Source organism: Narcine bancroftii, chromosome 13 (assembly GCF_036971445.1).
Source record: "Narcine bancroftii isolate sNarBan1 chromosome 13, sNarBan1.hap1, whole genome shotgun sequence".
Lineage (NCBI taxonomy): Eukaryota > Metazoa > Chordata > Chondrichthyes > Torpediniformes > Narcinidae > Narcine > Narcine bancroftii.
In genome coordinates, this window is record NC_091481.1 from 86,516,465 (window position 1) to 86,531,555 (window position 15,091).

At 50.6% G+C, this 15,091-nt stretch overlaps 1 protein-coding gene across 1 annotated transcript in view; it reads left to right on the plus strand.

Annotated features, from left to right (window-relative positions):
- Positions 1-1,914: 1,914 nt before the first annotated feature.
- Positions 1,915-15,091, plus strand: part of LOC138748105 (mitogen-activated protein kinase kinase kinase kinase 5-like) — a 70,902-nt gene continuing 57,725 nt past the window's right edge. The window contains exon 1 of the mRNA XM_069907793.1: positions 1,915-2,181. Coding sequence (XP_069763894.1) covers positions 2,044-2,181 — 138 coding nt within the window. The 5' untranslated portion in view covers positions 1,915-2,043. The remainder of the gene's footprint in view (positions 2,182-15,091) is intronic.

Below are 15,091 nucleotides of genomic sequence, written 5' to 3' on the forward strand. Positions count from 1 at the left end.
AAGCTAATTCTAACCCTTTCCTGTTGCTTTAAACTGCTGAGCGGTTGGAGAGAATCATGACAGACCGAGGGATCCTGCGGAGGGAGACAACGGCAGCGGTGAGGTGAGTGGGAAGACCTGTGTCCTTGCACAGAGATGCTGGAGCTGGGGAGCAGGGGCCAAATGGGGACAGGGTGATCAGCCCAATGCTGTTACAGCGCCAGCAACCCAGATTCTAATCCAGCACTGTCTGTAAGGAGTTTCAGGCGGGAAGCTCAGAGCCCACTCACTCAGCCCATTCTCTGCCCCTCTGTGTCCTCTACTTTGGTAAATTGAAGGAACTGTTGAAAGGTTGAGGCCAATGCATCCTGAAGGACTCTCCGCTGCGGTGAAAGGGTAGAGAGAGGAGGGCTCTGGGAGAGTGGAGAAACCTGACAGGTTATGCAACATCTGTGGGAAGTGAAGAGGTGCAGTCCTGTCCGGGGAGCAGAAACGAAAAGGTCCAGAACAAGCTGTCCAGGAGGAGGAAGGAGGCTGAAGGTGGGAGAAGGGGCTAGCAGTGGGAGTAGAGATTCTTGGTGGAGGAAGTAGGCACTGAGACCGTGGAAGAAGAGTTCGGCATCGTGACATGAGTGGAACTCATTGAGGTGTAGTTAAAGGGGGGGTGTGTGTCTGGGTATGTCTGTGTGTATGTATATATATATCTGTGAGTGTGTGAGTGTGTATGTGTGAGTGTGAGTGTGTGTCTGTATGTGTCTGTCTGTGTGTGTGTGTGTGAGTGAGTGTGTGTCTGTATGTGTGTGTGTGTCTGTGTGTGTGTGTCTGTCTGTGTGTGTGTGTATGTGTGTGTGTGTGAGAGTGTGTGTGTGTGAGTGTGTGTCTGTATGTGTCTGTCTGTGTGTGTGTGTGAGTGAGTGTGTATGTGTGAGTGTGTGTGTCTGTATGTGTGTGTGTGTGTGAGTGTGTGTCTGTGTGAGTGTGTGTCTGTATGTGTCTGTCTGTCTGTGTGTGTGTGTTTGTGAGTGTGTGTCTGTATGTGTATGTGTGTGTCTGTGTGTGTGTGTCTGTATGTGTCTGTCTGTGTGTGTGTGTATGTGTGAGTGTGTGTGAGAGTGTGTGTGTGTGAGTGTGTGTCTGTATGTGTCTGTCTGTGTGTGTGTGTGAGTGAGTGTGTATGTGTGAGTGTGTGTGTCTGTATGTGTGTGTGTGTGTGAGTGTGTGTCTGTATGTGTCTGTCTGTGTGTGTGTGTGTCTGTGTGTGTGTGTCTGTATGTGTCTGTCTGTGTGTGTGTGTATGTGTGAGTGTGTGTGAGAGTGTGTGTGTGTGAGTGTGTGTCTGTATGTGTCTGTCTGTGTGTGTGTGAGTGAGTGTGTATGTGTGAGTGTGTGTGTCTGTATGTGTCTGTCTGTCTGTGTGTGTGTCTGTGTGTGTGTGTCTGTATGTGTCTGTCTGTGTGTGTGTATGTGTGAGTGTGTGTGAGAGTGTGTGTGTGTGAGTGTGTGTCTGTATGTGTCTGTCTGTGTGTGTGTGAGTGAGTGTGTATGTGTGAGTGTGTGTGTCTGTATGTGTGTGTGTGTGAGTGTGTGTCTGTATGTGTCTGTCTGTCTGTCTGTGTGTGTGTGAGTGTGTCTGTATGTGTGTGTGTGTGAGTGTGTGTCTGTATGTGTCTGTCTGTGTGTGTGTATGTGTGAGTGTGTCTGTATGTGTGTGTGTGTGTCTGTGTGTGTGTCTGTATGTGTGAGTGTGTGTGTGAGTGTGTGTCTGTATGTGTGAGTATGTGTGAGAGTGTGTGTGTGAGTGTGTGTGTGTGTGTGAGTGTGTGTCTGTATGTGTGAGTATGTGTGAGAGTATGTGTGAGAGTGTGTGTGTGTGAGTGTGTCTGTGAGTGTGTGTGTGTGTGTGTGTGCATTTACACACACACCTGCCGAAGGGTCCAGAGCCACCGGGACCTGGCGGCGGCGGCGCAGTACTGCGGGTGTCCAGCAGAGGGCGGTGCCGACCGCAGCCAGAGCACAGGAAGCGACCACGTGAAGCGTCCCGGAGGCAGCGGGACGTGGGTCCGGATGAGATGCGGCTCGTTCCCGCGGCCGAGGATGAACGTGCAGAACGAGGCGGCTCTGGACATTTGGACCCGGGACCCGCACGATGACTTCGAGCTCATCCACAGAGTTGGCGGCGGCACCTACGGGGAGGTGCACAAGGTGGGGGCCGGGGGGGGGTAGGGGGGGGTCGGGGGGGGGGACCTGGGGGGGTCAGGGGGGGGAGTCGGGGGGGTCGGGGGGGGGACCTGGGGGGGTCGGGGGGGGGACCTGGGGGGGTCGGGGGGGGGGGACCTGGGGGGGTCAGGGGGGGGAGTCGGGGGGGGGGGGACCTGGGGGGGTCGGGGGGGGGGGGACCTGGGGGGGTCAGGGGGGGGAGTCGGGGGGGGGGGGTCGGGGGGGGACCTGGGGGGGGTAGGGGGGGGGGTCTCACTGTCACCGACTCCACGGACACGGGTCCCAGACTCACTGTCACCGACTCCACGGACACGGGTCCCAGACTCACTGTCACCGACTCCACGGACACGGGTCCCTAACTCACTGTCACCGACTCCATGGACACGGGTCCCTGACTCACTGTTACCTACTCCATGGACACGGGTCCCAGACTCACTGTCACCGACTCCACGGACACGGGTCCCTGACTCACTGTTACCTACTCCATGGACACGGGTCCCAGACTCACTGTCACCGACTCCATGGACACGGGTCCCAGACTCACTGTCACCGACTCCACGGACACGGGTCCCAGACTCACTGTCACCGACTCCACGGACACGGGTCCCAGACTCACTGTCACCGACTCCACGGACACGGGTCCCAGACTCACTGTCACCGACTCCACGGACACGGGTCCCTAACTCACTGTCACCGACTCCATGGACACGGGTCCCTGACTCACTGTTACCTACTCCATGGACACGGGTCCCAGACTCACTGTCACCGACTCCACGGACACGGGTCCCTGACTCACTGTTACCTACTCCATGGACACGGGTCCCAGACTCACTGTCACCGACTCCATGGACACGGGTCCCAGACTCACTGTCACCGACTCCACGGACACGGGTCCCTGACTCACTGTCACCGACTCCATGGACACGGGTCCCAGACTCACTGTCACCGACTCCACGGACACGGGTCCCTGACTCACTGTTACCTACTCCATGGACACGGGTCCCAGACTCACTGTCACCGACTCCACGGACTCGGGTCCCGGTCTTACTGTCACCGACTCCACGGACACGGGTCCTGGTCTCACTGTCACCGACTCCACGGACACGGGTCCCAGACTCACTGTCACCGACTCCACGGACACGGGTCCCAGACTCACTGTCACCGACTCCACGGACACGGGTCCCTGACTCACTGTTACCCACTCCACGGACACGGGTCCCAGACTCACTGTCACCGACTCCACGGACACGGGTCCCAGACTCACTGTCACCGACTCCATGGTCATTGGTCCCAGACTCACTGTCACCGACTCCACGGACATGGGTCCCGACTCCACGGACACGGGTCCCGGTCTCAGCGTCACAGACTCCACGGAGACCGGACCCAGACTTCACCGTCACCGACTCCATGGACACGGGTCCCAGACTCACCTTCACCGACTCCACGGACACGGGTCCTGACTGCACGGTCACGGGTCCCGGTCTCCCGTCAACGCTTCCACGGACACGGGTCCAAATCCCACGGGCCCCCATCCCACGGACACGGCTCTCAGACTCACTGTCACCAGTTCCACGGACACGGGTCCAGATTCAGATTTATTGTTAGAGTAGATACATTAGATCACATTCAACCCTGAGATGCCTTGTCCTGCGGTTGAGCCAGAATTACCATTGAGGGTAGTGAAAAAAACGTCTCAAAGCATCTGGAAACAGGACGCTGAAGAAAGTGGCGGGTGAAGCAGTGTCCACCAGTCTCTGTGATGAGATCCACTGTCCCAGATACACTGACTTTCTGCTTGAAGGAAGTTTGCAAATTTACTGCTTTTAAATTATTTGAAATCAGTGTCCAGGTATCGGTCCAGTTAGATTTGGGATCGGTGACGGGTACCGGTCTGGTTAGATTTGGGATCGGTGACGGGTACCAGTCCGGTTAGATTTGGAATCGGAGTCCTGTTAGATTTGGGATCGGAGTCCGGTTAGATTTGGAATCAGTGACGGGTACCGGTCTGCTTAGATTTGGGATCAGTGCCCAGGTACCGGTCTGGTTAGATTTGGGATCAATGACGGGTACCAGTCCAGTTAGATTTGGAATCAGTGTCCAGGTACCGGACTGGTTAGATTTGGGATCAGTGTCCAGGTACCGGTCAGGTTAGATTTGGGATCAGTGTCTGGTTAGATTTGGGATCTGTGTCCAGTTAGATTTGGGATTGGAGTCCGGTTAGATTTGGGATCAGTGTCCGGGTACTGGTCTGGTTAGATTTGGGATCAGTGTCCAGGTACTGGTCTGGTTAGATTTGGGATCGGAGAGAGGCTTATTTCTTCAGTGGAAATGTCCAATACATCCTGTCCGGCTGCATCACAGTGTGGGTATGGTTGCTGCAGAGAAATGGATCAGAGATCAGTCCACAGGACCTTAAGTAAGGGATTACTTAAGCTGGTATGTGAGTGGGAAGAAAAATGTAGGGAACCACTGTCCCACATTGTGGGATACTGGAGTGCACTCAGCTCCAAGATCTCACCATGGCTGCATCAGAACCTCCCCACTCTTTTGTTCCATACCCTGGCTGCATAACTAAACACCTTTGCTCCGTCTGCTGTAACGGCCAGGTTCTCCTGGTGGCCGGCTATTCTAATTCCCATCCCCACACTGGCATGTCTATCCATGGCCTCGTCCACTGCCAGGCTGAGGCCATGTGTAAATTGGAGGGAGAGCACTTTGTATTCCATTCATCCAGACGGCACCAACGCTGACTCTTTAATTTCCCATAACCTCTCCCCTTGCTTTCCCTGAACACTCAGTCCCTTCCTCCTACCCTTCCCCTCTCCGGCCCTCTTGACTACACCTTCCTTCCTCTAGTTCCTCACTTCCTTTCCCCTTCCCGCCCCCCCCCCCATCAAAGGGCACCTTCCTCGCCCACAGAACCATACAACATTACAGCATAGAAAATAGGCCTTTTAGCCCTTCTAGTCTGTGCTGAACTATTATTCTGCCCAGTCCCACTGACCTGTACCCAGACCATAGCCCCCCCATCCATGTACCTGTCCAAATTCTTCTTAAATGTTAAAATTGAGCCCGCATTCACCACTGCAGCTGGCAGCTCGTTCCACACCTCCCACCACTCTCTGTGTGAAGAAGTTTCCCCTCATGTTCCCCTTTTCCCCTTTCACCTTTAAGCCGTGTCCTCTGGTTTGTATCTCACCTACCCTCAGTGGGAAAAGCCGACTTACATTTATTCTGTCTATTCCCCTCACACGTCTATACTGCACATGTCTCCAAATTCAGCCTTACACAACTTTACCATAACATCCTAACTCCTATACACAATATTTTGATTTTCAAGGACCAAGATGCCAAAAACTCTCTTTACAACCCTGTCTTCCTGTGATGCCACTTTCAGGGAATTATGTATCTGTATTCCCAGATCCCTCTGTTCTACCCCACTCCTCAGTGCCCAATCATTCACCATGTGTGTCCTTTCCTAGTTTGTCCTTCCAAAATGCAACACCTCACACTTGTCTGCATTAAATTCCATCTGGCATTTTTCAGCCCATTTTTCCAGCTGGTCCAGATCCCTCTGCAGGCCTTGAAAACCTTCTTCACTGTCCACACCACCTCTAATCAGTTCCCAGGGTCCCCTTCAGAAGCCCCTGCTTGCCATCAGCACCCTCCTGGTTCCCACGAGCCGGTTTCCAACTCCCCACGGCCTGGTGTGATTCCTTAATCCCCCCAAGCTCTTCGCTGGTCCGCTGCCATGGTCTCCTACCCCCGTGGGGTCCTCCCCCAGGCTTCTTGTTGGCCATAGGTTGGAGGGGGATGATCCCCCATTGGTGCCCTGGGCCGGTCCACTGCTCCACCGGAGCCCACAACCCCTGTGGTCCACTGACAAGCATGAGCATCACCATCTTGGGCCCGAATCCCCATGAGTTATCCAATGTTAAAACAAACGCAACATGTTTTTCCTGGATGAAATTCTCTCTGGAAGATGTTGGTAAATTTTTACTTGCATTTTCTGAAAAAGTTGGCTCTTTATGTCAGAAAGTTTACCCAATCAGAGATTCACATTGGCTGAAACCTCAGAACTGCCAAATCCTAACCTTTTTAAGGGTTCTTGGAAACCCACAGGAATTTCTTGCAATGCTATCAAGAGCACTCTTGCTGATCAGTTTGTGCAGGCAACCTCATGTATTGCTGCTGGTGCCCTACGTGAGGCATGGCCTCCAGAAGGGAGCCAACATCATAGAGGGCTCAAATCCCCCTGGTCACAGCCTCTTCTCACTGTACCCTTCGGGCAGAAGCCTGAAGATCAGGAACAGTTTATTTCCAACACCTACCAGAGTCATGAACCTTCCCATACAATCCTGCCCCTTACACACTACAAGGCTCCCAACGATCTGTCTTCGCGATGGGCACAGCACATTTCTAAACCTCTGGCCAACTGCAAATATTTATTATTTCTCTTCTTTTAAATGTATGATTTTTTTTCTCTCTTTGTAGATCTTGCATTTAAATTATTGTAACGTACTTGAGACCTCCATTATACTGAGGAACAGGCTCTTCCCAGCTGCTTGCACGTGATCTCAGATCACATCCTATTTATTGGCGTGTAATAAAACAGAAATGTAATATTACATGAAATTGCCTTTCATCTGCTACAAGGGCAGAGAAAAATTCGCCATGAGCATTCCCGGGTGCCCCTTACAGTAAGAGAGAAAGAAAAGCAAAAGAGAGTCCCTTCGGAGTCATTGAGTACCCGTGGAGTCACCTCCAGCCCTCCCCACAGCCTCTGCAGCCACACAAACTTCAGTTCAGTTCAAACCATCAGTTCAAGCCCAGATCCAAACCTCCAACACGGTCAAGAAGCCTTCAGCGCCCAAGGCCCTTCGGGAACCCTCCTTACCCCTCAGCCCCCTCTCCAATCTCAGCTCCAATACCTGGTTCCCGTGAGCTGGTCTCCCGCTGCCCTCAGCCCGTGCGGGTCATGATAGGCTATTGATAACTCGTGTCAGACCAGAAATCACCATAAATTGCAGACGCGCCTCGCATGTTGCTGGCCCGGTTCCAAGGCAGGTACTGAGGGAGGGGGTTGCGTGTGAATTCTGAGGGGAGGAGTCACAGGTACAGGGGCGGGCCAGCCCATACGATAAATTTGCACCAACAGTTGCACTGATTCCTCACCCTCAAGTTGCCAACAGCCCCAGCCTCTGTATCCCTCCGTCCCCTGCCTGTTCATGCATCTGTTGCCATGCCTCCTGAACATTGCTATTGCATCTGCTTCTATCATTCCCAAATACATACCTGTGAGGAGGAATGTCGGGCCATCTGGACACTGTACTTGTGTATATGACAATAGCCTCTCTTGTTCACTGCTGACCCCATGCCGCCGGCTCCCCTTGTCCAGGCATTATACAGAATGTTCAGTGTTGCAAGGAAACAGAGAACTCGGGCAAGGACCCGACAGACGGAGGGAAGGCTTAGGAACACAGGTCGGGCTGGGTGGAATGAAACCGACATTGTAATTGTAGCAAATACACTGAAGTGTTGGAGAAACTCAGCAGGTCTCACATTGGAGGCAAAGATAAGTAACCAACGTTTCGGGCCTGAGCCCTTCCTCAAGGTATGAACAAAAAGCAGGAGGCGGGAAGAAGGGGCAGGGGGAGGAGCACAGGCCAACGGGCAAGAGGTCACACATGGACATGAATCGGAGGGGAGGAGAGAAAAGCTAACTGATCAGGGGAGAGGGAGGGGGTAGCTCTGTGAATGCAGAGCTGGAGGGAAAGAGACGGGGTGGGGTGGGGGGCTAATGGAAACCAGAGAAGTTGATGTTAATGCCATCCAGTTGGAGGATGCCCAGAATATAAGGTGTCACTAGAATGATACCAGGATTGAAAGGGTTAGTATACGAGGGACAATGGTCGGCTCTTGGTCTGGACTCGTTGGGGTACAGAAGGAGGAGGGGTGACCTCATCAAGGCATTTCGAATGCTGAAAGGCCTGAACAAAGTAGATGTAGAAAGGATGTTTCCCATGGTCGGAGAGTCTAGGACAAGAGGCCATGATAAAAGGGCATCAGTGTAAAACAGATGTGTAAATATTTCATTAGCCAGAGGGTCGTGAGTCTGTGGAACCTGTTGCCACAGGCGGCTGTGGAAGCGAGATCATTGGGTGTATTTAAGGCAGAGACTGACAGGTATTTGGTTAGCAGGGCATCAAGGGTTATGGGGAGAAGGCTGGGGAGTGGGGCTGAGTGGGAGGATGGATCAGCTCATGATTGGAATGGCGGAGAAGACTCGATGGGCTGATGGGCCTACTTCTGCTCCTCGATCGTGACCTGGTGAATTTGCAGGGGTGGGGGGGTGTAGATTGGGCAGTGCATGAGACCATGGACAGACATGTCGGCACGGGAACTGTGTGTGGAATTGAAATGGTTGGCCCCTGGGAGATGCCCGCTATTGCAGGGGACAGAGCAAAGGTGGCCACTGGATAGATGAGCAAACTTTCCCCAGCCCCTCATCCACTGACATGTGCTGTCCAAAGCCTGGCAAAGAGGGAGCGGGCTTGTGAGGTTGTCTCGACAGCAGAAAGAAGGGGAGGGGGTGGAAATGGAAAAAGCTGCTACAGGGAGAAGGGATGGGGCATGGATTGCTGGGTGTGGGAAGCAAGCGGTTGCACCCTTCTCTGAGAGAGGGATCTGTCCTCGGGGTCCCCCTGGCCTGTCCACTGAGGGAGCATGGGAGAGGGGGCATTCTCGATCAGCTTCCCCCAAAAGGGTAACCTAGCTCCCAGGCCCTTTGCTATCTCTCAACCTCTCACACTTCAGGGAGAAAAGTCCCAGTCTATCCCTGATAATTCACTCCTACTAGTCCAAATAACTTCATTGTGAATCTCTGAATTGTCACGTGTACCGAGATACAGCAAAAAGCTTTATAGGCAAGTCAATCCATCCTTGGGTACAGCAAGGAGTGCAAGAAAAATAGTGCAGTGAATCAAAGGATGGATTGTGACAATAAATGAGAGTGAGGGTGTAGATCAGGGGTTCTCAACCATTTTCTTTCCGCTCACATCCCACCGGAAATAATCCTTATGCCATCAGTGCTCTGTGATCAGTAAGGGATTGCTTCAGGTGGGATGTGTGTGGGAAGGGAAGATTGAAAACTACTGTTCCAGATGATGGAAGGGGGAGAAGGTATCGGAGACATTGTGCGGCAAGATTCAGGATTCTTTTTTGTCATGTAATAAAGACAGTGTAATATTAGAAGGAATTTGTTTTTGCCTGCTGTAAAGCAGACAGATTCACCACCATCAGAAATTGCCTGAAGCACCTCTTACAGTCAGAGAAAGAGAAGCAGAAGAGAGTCGTCGACCCCCCCACAAAGTCACTGAGTCTCCGTGGATTTGCCTCCAATGCTCCCACGGCCTCTGCAGCCACACAGAGTCCAGTCCAGACCATTGGCAACAAGGGGAGCTCCAGATCCGAACCTACAGCACAGTCAGGAACCCCTTGGCACCCTCTCGCATCCCGGTTCCAATACCTGGTACCCCTGGAGCCAGTCTCCATCAGTCCACAGCCCGTTGTGAATCCCTTGCCCTCAGTCTCCAGCAACCCGCGACCTCCACGGGTTCCTCATCTCAAGTCGCCAACAGCATGCTGCCTGTGTGTCCTGCAGTCGTAGAGCCCCTCGCTGGTCCACCACCATGGTCACCATCTTCTCTGGTCTCCCCGTTTTCTGGTGCCCTGCCCCATTCCCCCGAGTCTGCAACCCCTTGTGGCTGCTGCCAATCACAGGCACCGCCAATGCAGAAAAGGATGCTGACTCCCAATTGGCCGAAAGAAAAGTATTGCAAGGTCAGTCAACAAATGGTGAGAGAGTGCCAAAATACTGCAGATGCTGGAAATCTGAAGTAAAACCAGAAAATGCCTACAGGTCAGGCAGCCTCTGTGGAGAAAGGAATAGCTTCAGGTCGAGTGCCCTTCATTGGAAATGGGGAAGAGTAAGCAAGTTGGCTGCAGGAATGGTTGAGGGGTGGAGAGGATTAACGATATCTGTGCTGGGTTGCTGTGGTGATAAGTATTTTCTTCACTAATCGCCATGACAATCCCTGTGACAATCTGGTCCAACCCTGTCAGCAATACCGACCAATCTCTTCATTTCTCACCCTTCGACAAGAAAGTCTGCAGGCACCGGGGTCAAGTGGTCCACACAGAGATGTTGGAGGAACTCAGCAGGACACGCAGCATCAACAGAAAGTTTCAGGCCTGGGGCCTGCGTTAAGGTTTACCCTGTGGACGCTGTGTGTCCTGCTGAGTTTCTTCAGCATGTTTTGTGCGCTGCATTCAAGCCCAGCATTTGCAGACTTCCTTGTTTATCCAGCTGTGTACCTGAGGAAGGGCCAGGCCCGAAATGTTGGTTACCCTTTCCTTCCTGTGGGTGTGGCCTGACCTGCTGAGTTCCTTCTCCAGCACACTGGTGGGTTGCAGAGGCACAGAGAGTCACCAGGTGCCAGAATCTGAAGTAGAAAACAACCCAAATTGCTGGAGAGGCTCAGAGGGTCAATCAGCGACTGTGGGGGAGCAGGATCCCTCCACGGATCCTGCTCGATCCTCAAGAATCAGGGTAAAAAATTTTTAAAATTAATTTAGACCATCAGACCACGGTAACAGCCCCTTTCTGCCCATGAACCCATGCTGCCCAATTACACCCAAATGACCTACAACCCTCAGTACGTTTTGAACAGTGAGAGAAAACCGGAGCCCTCCCGGGAAAACCCACACAGACACAGGGAGAACATGCAAACTCCTTACAGCCAGTGCGGGATTTGAACCCAGTTCCCAGTCACTGGCGCTGTAACGGCATTGTGCTGACTTCTACACCAACCATGTCGTACATTACCATGGTAGTGGATTTAGATGAGGAGGAACTGCTTTCCCCAGAGGGTGGGGAATCTGTGGAATTCGCTGCCCAATGAAGCAGTAAAGGTGACCTCAGTACATATATTTAAGGCAAGGTTGGATAGATGTTTACATAGTAGGGGAATTAAGGGACATGGGAAAAAGGCGGGTCGGTGATCTCACTGAATGGGGAGCAGGCTCAATGGGCCAAATGGCCGGCTCCTGCTCCTGTTTCTTGCATTTTTATGTTCTCTGCCCAACCATCAACTCCTCTTCCACTCTGTCTTTTTCCCCCAGCCAATCAGCAAGAGAATGGGCTTGTGAAGTGACCAATGGTATCAGAGAATGGGCAGGGCCATTGTGAGGATGGACATGTGTTTTTTCCAATGACTGAAGCTTCCCTCGAGTGTGGAATGAGGGGAGATTTAATAGAGGTGTTTAAAATTATGAGGGGGACAGAGAGTAAATGTAGGCCGGCTTTTTCCGCTGAGGGCAGGTGAGATATAAACCAGAGGACATGGATTAAGGGTGAAAGGGGAAAAGTTTAGGGGGAACTTCTTCACACAGAGAGCGGTAGGAGTGTGGAACGAGCTGGCAATGGTGAATGTGGGCTCAATTTTAATATTCAGAAAGTATTTAGACAGGTTGGGAGGGGTATGGAGGGTTGTGGACTGGGTGCAGGGTCAGTGGAACTAGGCAGAATAATAGTTTGACACAGACTAGATGGGCTGAAGGGCCTGTTTCTGTGCTGCAATGTTCTATGGTTCAATGATTTAAAAAATACGTTGGTTTTAAGTGGTTTTTCTCTTTCTAGTCCTATTTTATCCAATTACTTTTTTCAACCTTCTATGAATGATTTAACTTTTTATGACTGGTATAGAATAGGTACTACAAGTTTTAAAGATTTATTTATTGACAATAGTCTTACTTCATTTGAACAATTGGTAAGCAAATTTTTTTTACCTACAATTCATTTTTTCAGGTATTTGCATATTAGAAATTTTCTCCTCTCCAAATTACCTGAGTTTCCCAATGTTCCCAAATATTAATAATGCAATTTCCAATTTACATACTTCACAGAAAGGTTTAATATCTACTATTTATGATATGTTGATGAAATTGCATCAAACTCCTTTAGATAAAATTTAAAAAGCATGAAAATGGGACTTACATTTTTCAATATCTGGGATTTTGTCTTTAAATTGGATGATTCCTCATCATTATGTGCTCGCCGTTCTCTCATACAATTTAAAGTAGTCCATAGAGCTCACATGTCCAAAGATAAACTTTCTTGTATCTATGAATCCTTGTTACAACAGATGTAACAGTGGGGATATGACATTAATTCATATGTTTTGGACTTGTTTGAGCCTGAGAAGATAGTGGACAGATGTTTTTCAGACTTTATCAATAATCCTTGACTTAAATTTAGGACCTAATCCTTCAGGTGCTCTTTTTGCCTCTACTGGAGAGAATGGCGTGACTTTAATTCCAACTAAACGTCATTTAATATTGTTTACTTTCCCTATAATAAGATGTGCACTACTGCTTAGGTGGACTTACTCGCGCCCAATGGTTATGTGAAGTAACGTCTTGTCTTAATCTGGAGAAAGACCGATGTTCTGTAACTGATATGTATATGAATTTTCAAATATGTGGGGAATATTTGTGAATTATTGCAGAATTTCTCAATAATAATAATGTCGATGATAATTTTATGTTCTTTTTCTGAATCTTGTGGCAATTTAATTCATGATATTGAATTCTTGCATCTGCTGCAGTGAGTAGGAATTACGGTACATCGTACTAGTGTATATGACAGTAAACGCATCATGAACATCAAGAGTTTTGTTGGGGTGGGGTGGGGGGGGAGAGGGTTGAACATAATGTCCTGAGGATGGGCAATCAGCCACCATGGGACGCAGTCAAGGTGATGGTCATGCTTTGAGGACAATGGCAGGAGAAAGGGCAACACAAGGCAGGATCTGTCAGCTGTCCAATGGAGAGCAAAGGGGTGGTGAGGAGATTAGAGAGATCTGAGGGAGGTCCTCGGACTCTCCAGTCAGAGAGGGTGTCTGCACCCCTCGATCCTGGGCACAGAGGGAGTCTGACTATGTTAGAGTGGTGATTCTGTTGACATCGTGGTTAAGTGAAAAATCACACAAATACTGGAGAAACTCAGCAGGTCAGACAGTGCCTTTACGTAGCAAAAGCAGCGGTCATCGTGGTGCAAGTACCTGAGGACCTTGATGAAGGGCTCAGGCCCAAAACATTGGTGATGTATTTTCACCTTTGCTACATAAAGGCACTGTTTGGCCTGCTGAGTTTCTCCAGTATTTGTCTGTTTTTTTCATCTCAGAGCAGGTGATCATTCATCCCTGGGCAAGGAGGGAGTCGGACTCCCAAGCAGACAGGAATCAGACTAATCTTGTCTGTCTTGATTCTGATTTTTATAAAATTTCCTTTGTGTTAAATCGCAAACCTCTCCTCGGGGTGGGGAGGGGGGGGGGTGGGGAATGGATGCAGACGCTTCAAAGTAATGCATTTTTTCAAAAAAATGAAATTACTTCAATTAATATCCCCTGAAAAATCCCAGCAGGTTTCAGTATTAACTCTTGTTTCACCAGTAAGTGACTGTCTCACTGGAGGGGCAGAATGTGTGGAATTGAGCTGATGGGCTGAATGGCACCTTCCTGGAAGCTGAGTGGGAATTGGCTCTCTCCGTGCAACAACCTCAGAGTGGGTGACTGTACCCTCACTATCCCTGTCTAACAGAGTTAGAGATACATGTCACAGCATCGAGGGGCTGAGTGCCCTCCTGCTATTACAGTATTGAGAGCTGAATGGCCTCCTGGTGTTTCAGTATCGAGGGGCTCAATAGCCTCCTGGTTTTACAACTGCAACTTCTGTTACAATATCAGGGGGCTGAATGTCATGGGATTGATGGGCTGAATGGCCTGCTGTCACCGGATTGATAGGTTGAATGGCCTCCTGCTGTCACAGGATCGATGGACTGATTGGCCTCCTGCTGTCACAGGATTGATGGGTTTGAAGGCCTGCGGTCACAGGATGGATGGGTTGAATGGCCTCCTTTTAAAGGATCGATAGGCTGAATGGCCTCTTGCTGTCCCAGGATCGATGGGCTGAATGGCTTCCTATTACAGCATCAACAGTGCTGAACGGCCTCCTGGTGTTGCATGGGGAAGGATGTAAGAGATCGGGCAGGCTGCTTGAAGCGGTTCCATGTAGAGACGGGTGGAACCACAAGCCTCTGGGTTCACTGAGCCCTTACTCGAGCCCCGAGCTCAGTTTGTGCACCAGAACTTCCTCTCCCCTGCCAGTGAACTGCCTCTATCACCACAATCGGAGTTTCCAGTAAAGCCCTCTGAGCCTTCTTGCCAAATGTGCAGGAGGCTCAACAGAATCTTTTGGAAATCTGCAAGGTTAATTATTGAAACCAAATCGGCTGGTTTCATAGCTGTGAGCAAACGCTCTCTGCTCACTTCCCCACCGTGACAGCTGCCGACTCCAGCTGCCATACAATCCCATAAGAATGATGAGCTGCCATAGAACTCTGGGGGTCTGAATCATTACATCACCAGGCCATTCAGCCCATCAAATCTGCCCTACTATTTAATCATGAGCTGATCCATCCTCCCACTCAGCCCCACTGCCCAGCCTTCTCCCCTTAACCTTTGAACCCCTGGGTAATCAAGAACTTGTCAATCTCTGCCTTAAATACTCCACAACTACCTCTGGCAACAAATTCCACAGATTCACCGCCCTCCTCTGTTCTAAGCGGATGCCCTTCAATCTGAAGTTGTGTCCTAGACTTTCCCACTGAGGGAAGCAGCCTTTCCACATCTACCCTGTCCACACCTTTCAACATTCAAAAGGTTTCAATGGATCCCCCCTCCTTCATTCTCCCAAATTCCAATGAGCAGAGGCCAAGAGCTGTCAAACGCTCCTCATTCATTCTTGTTGTGAACTTCCTCTGAACCCTCTCCAA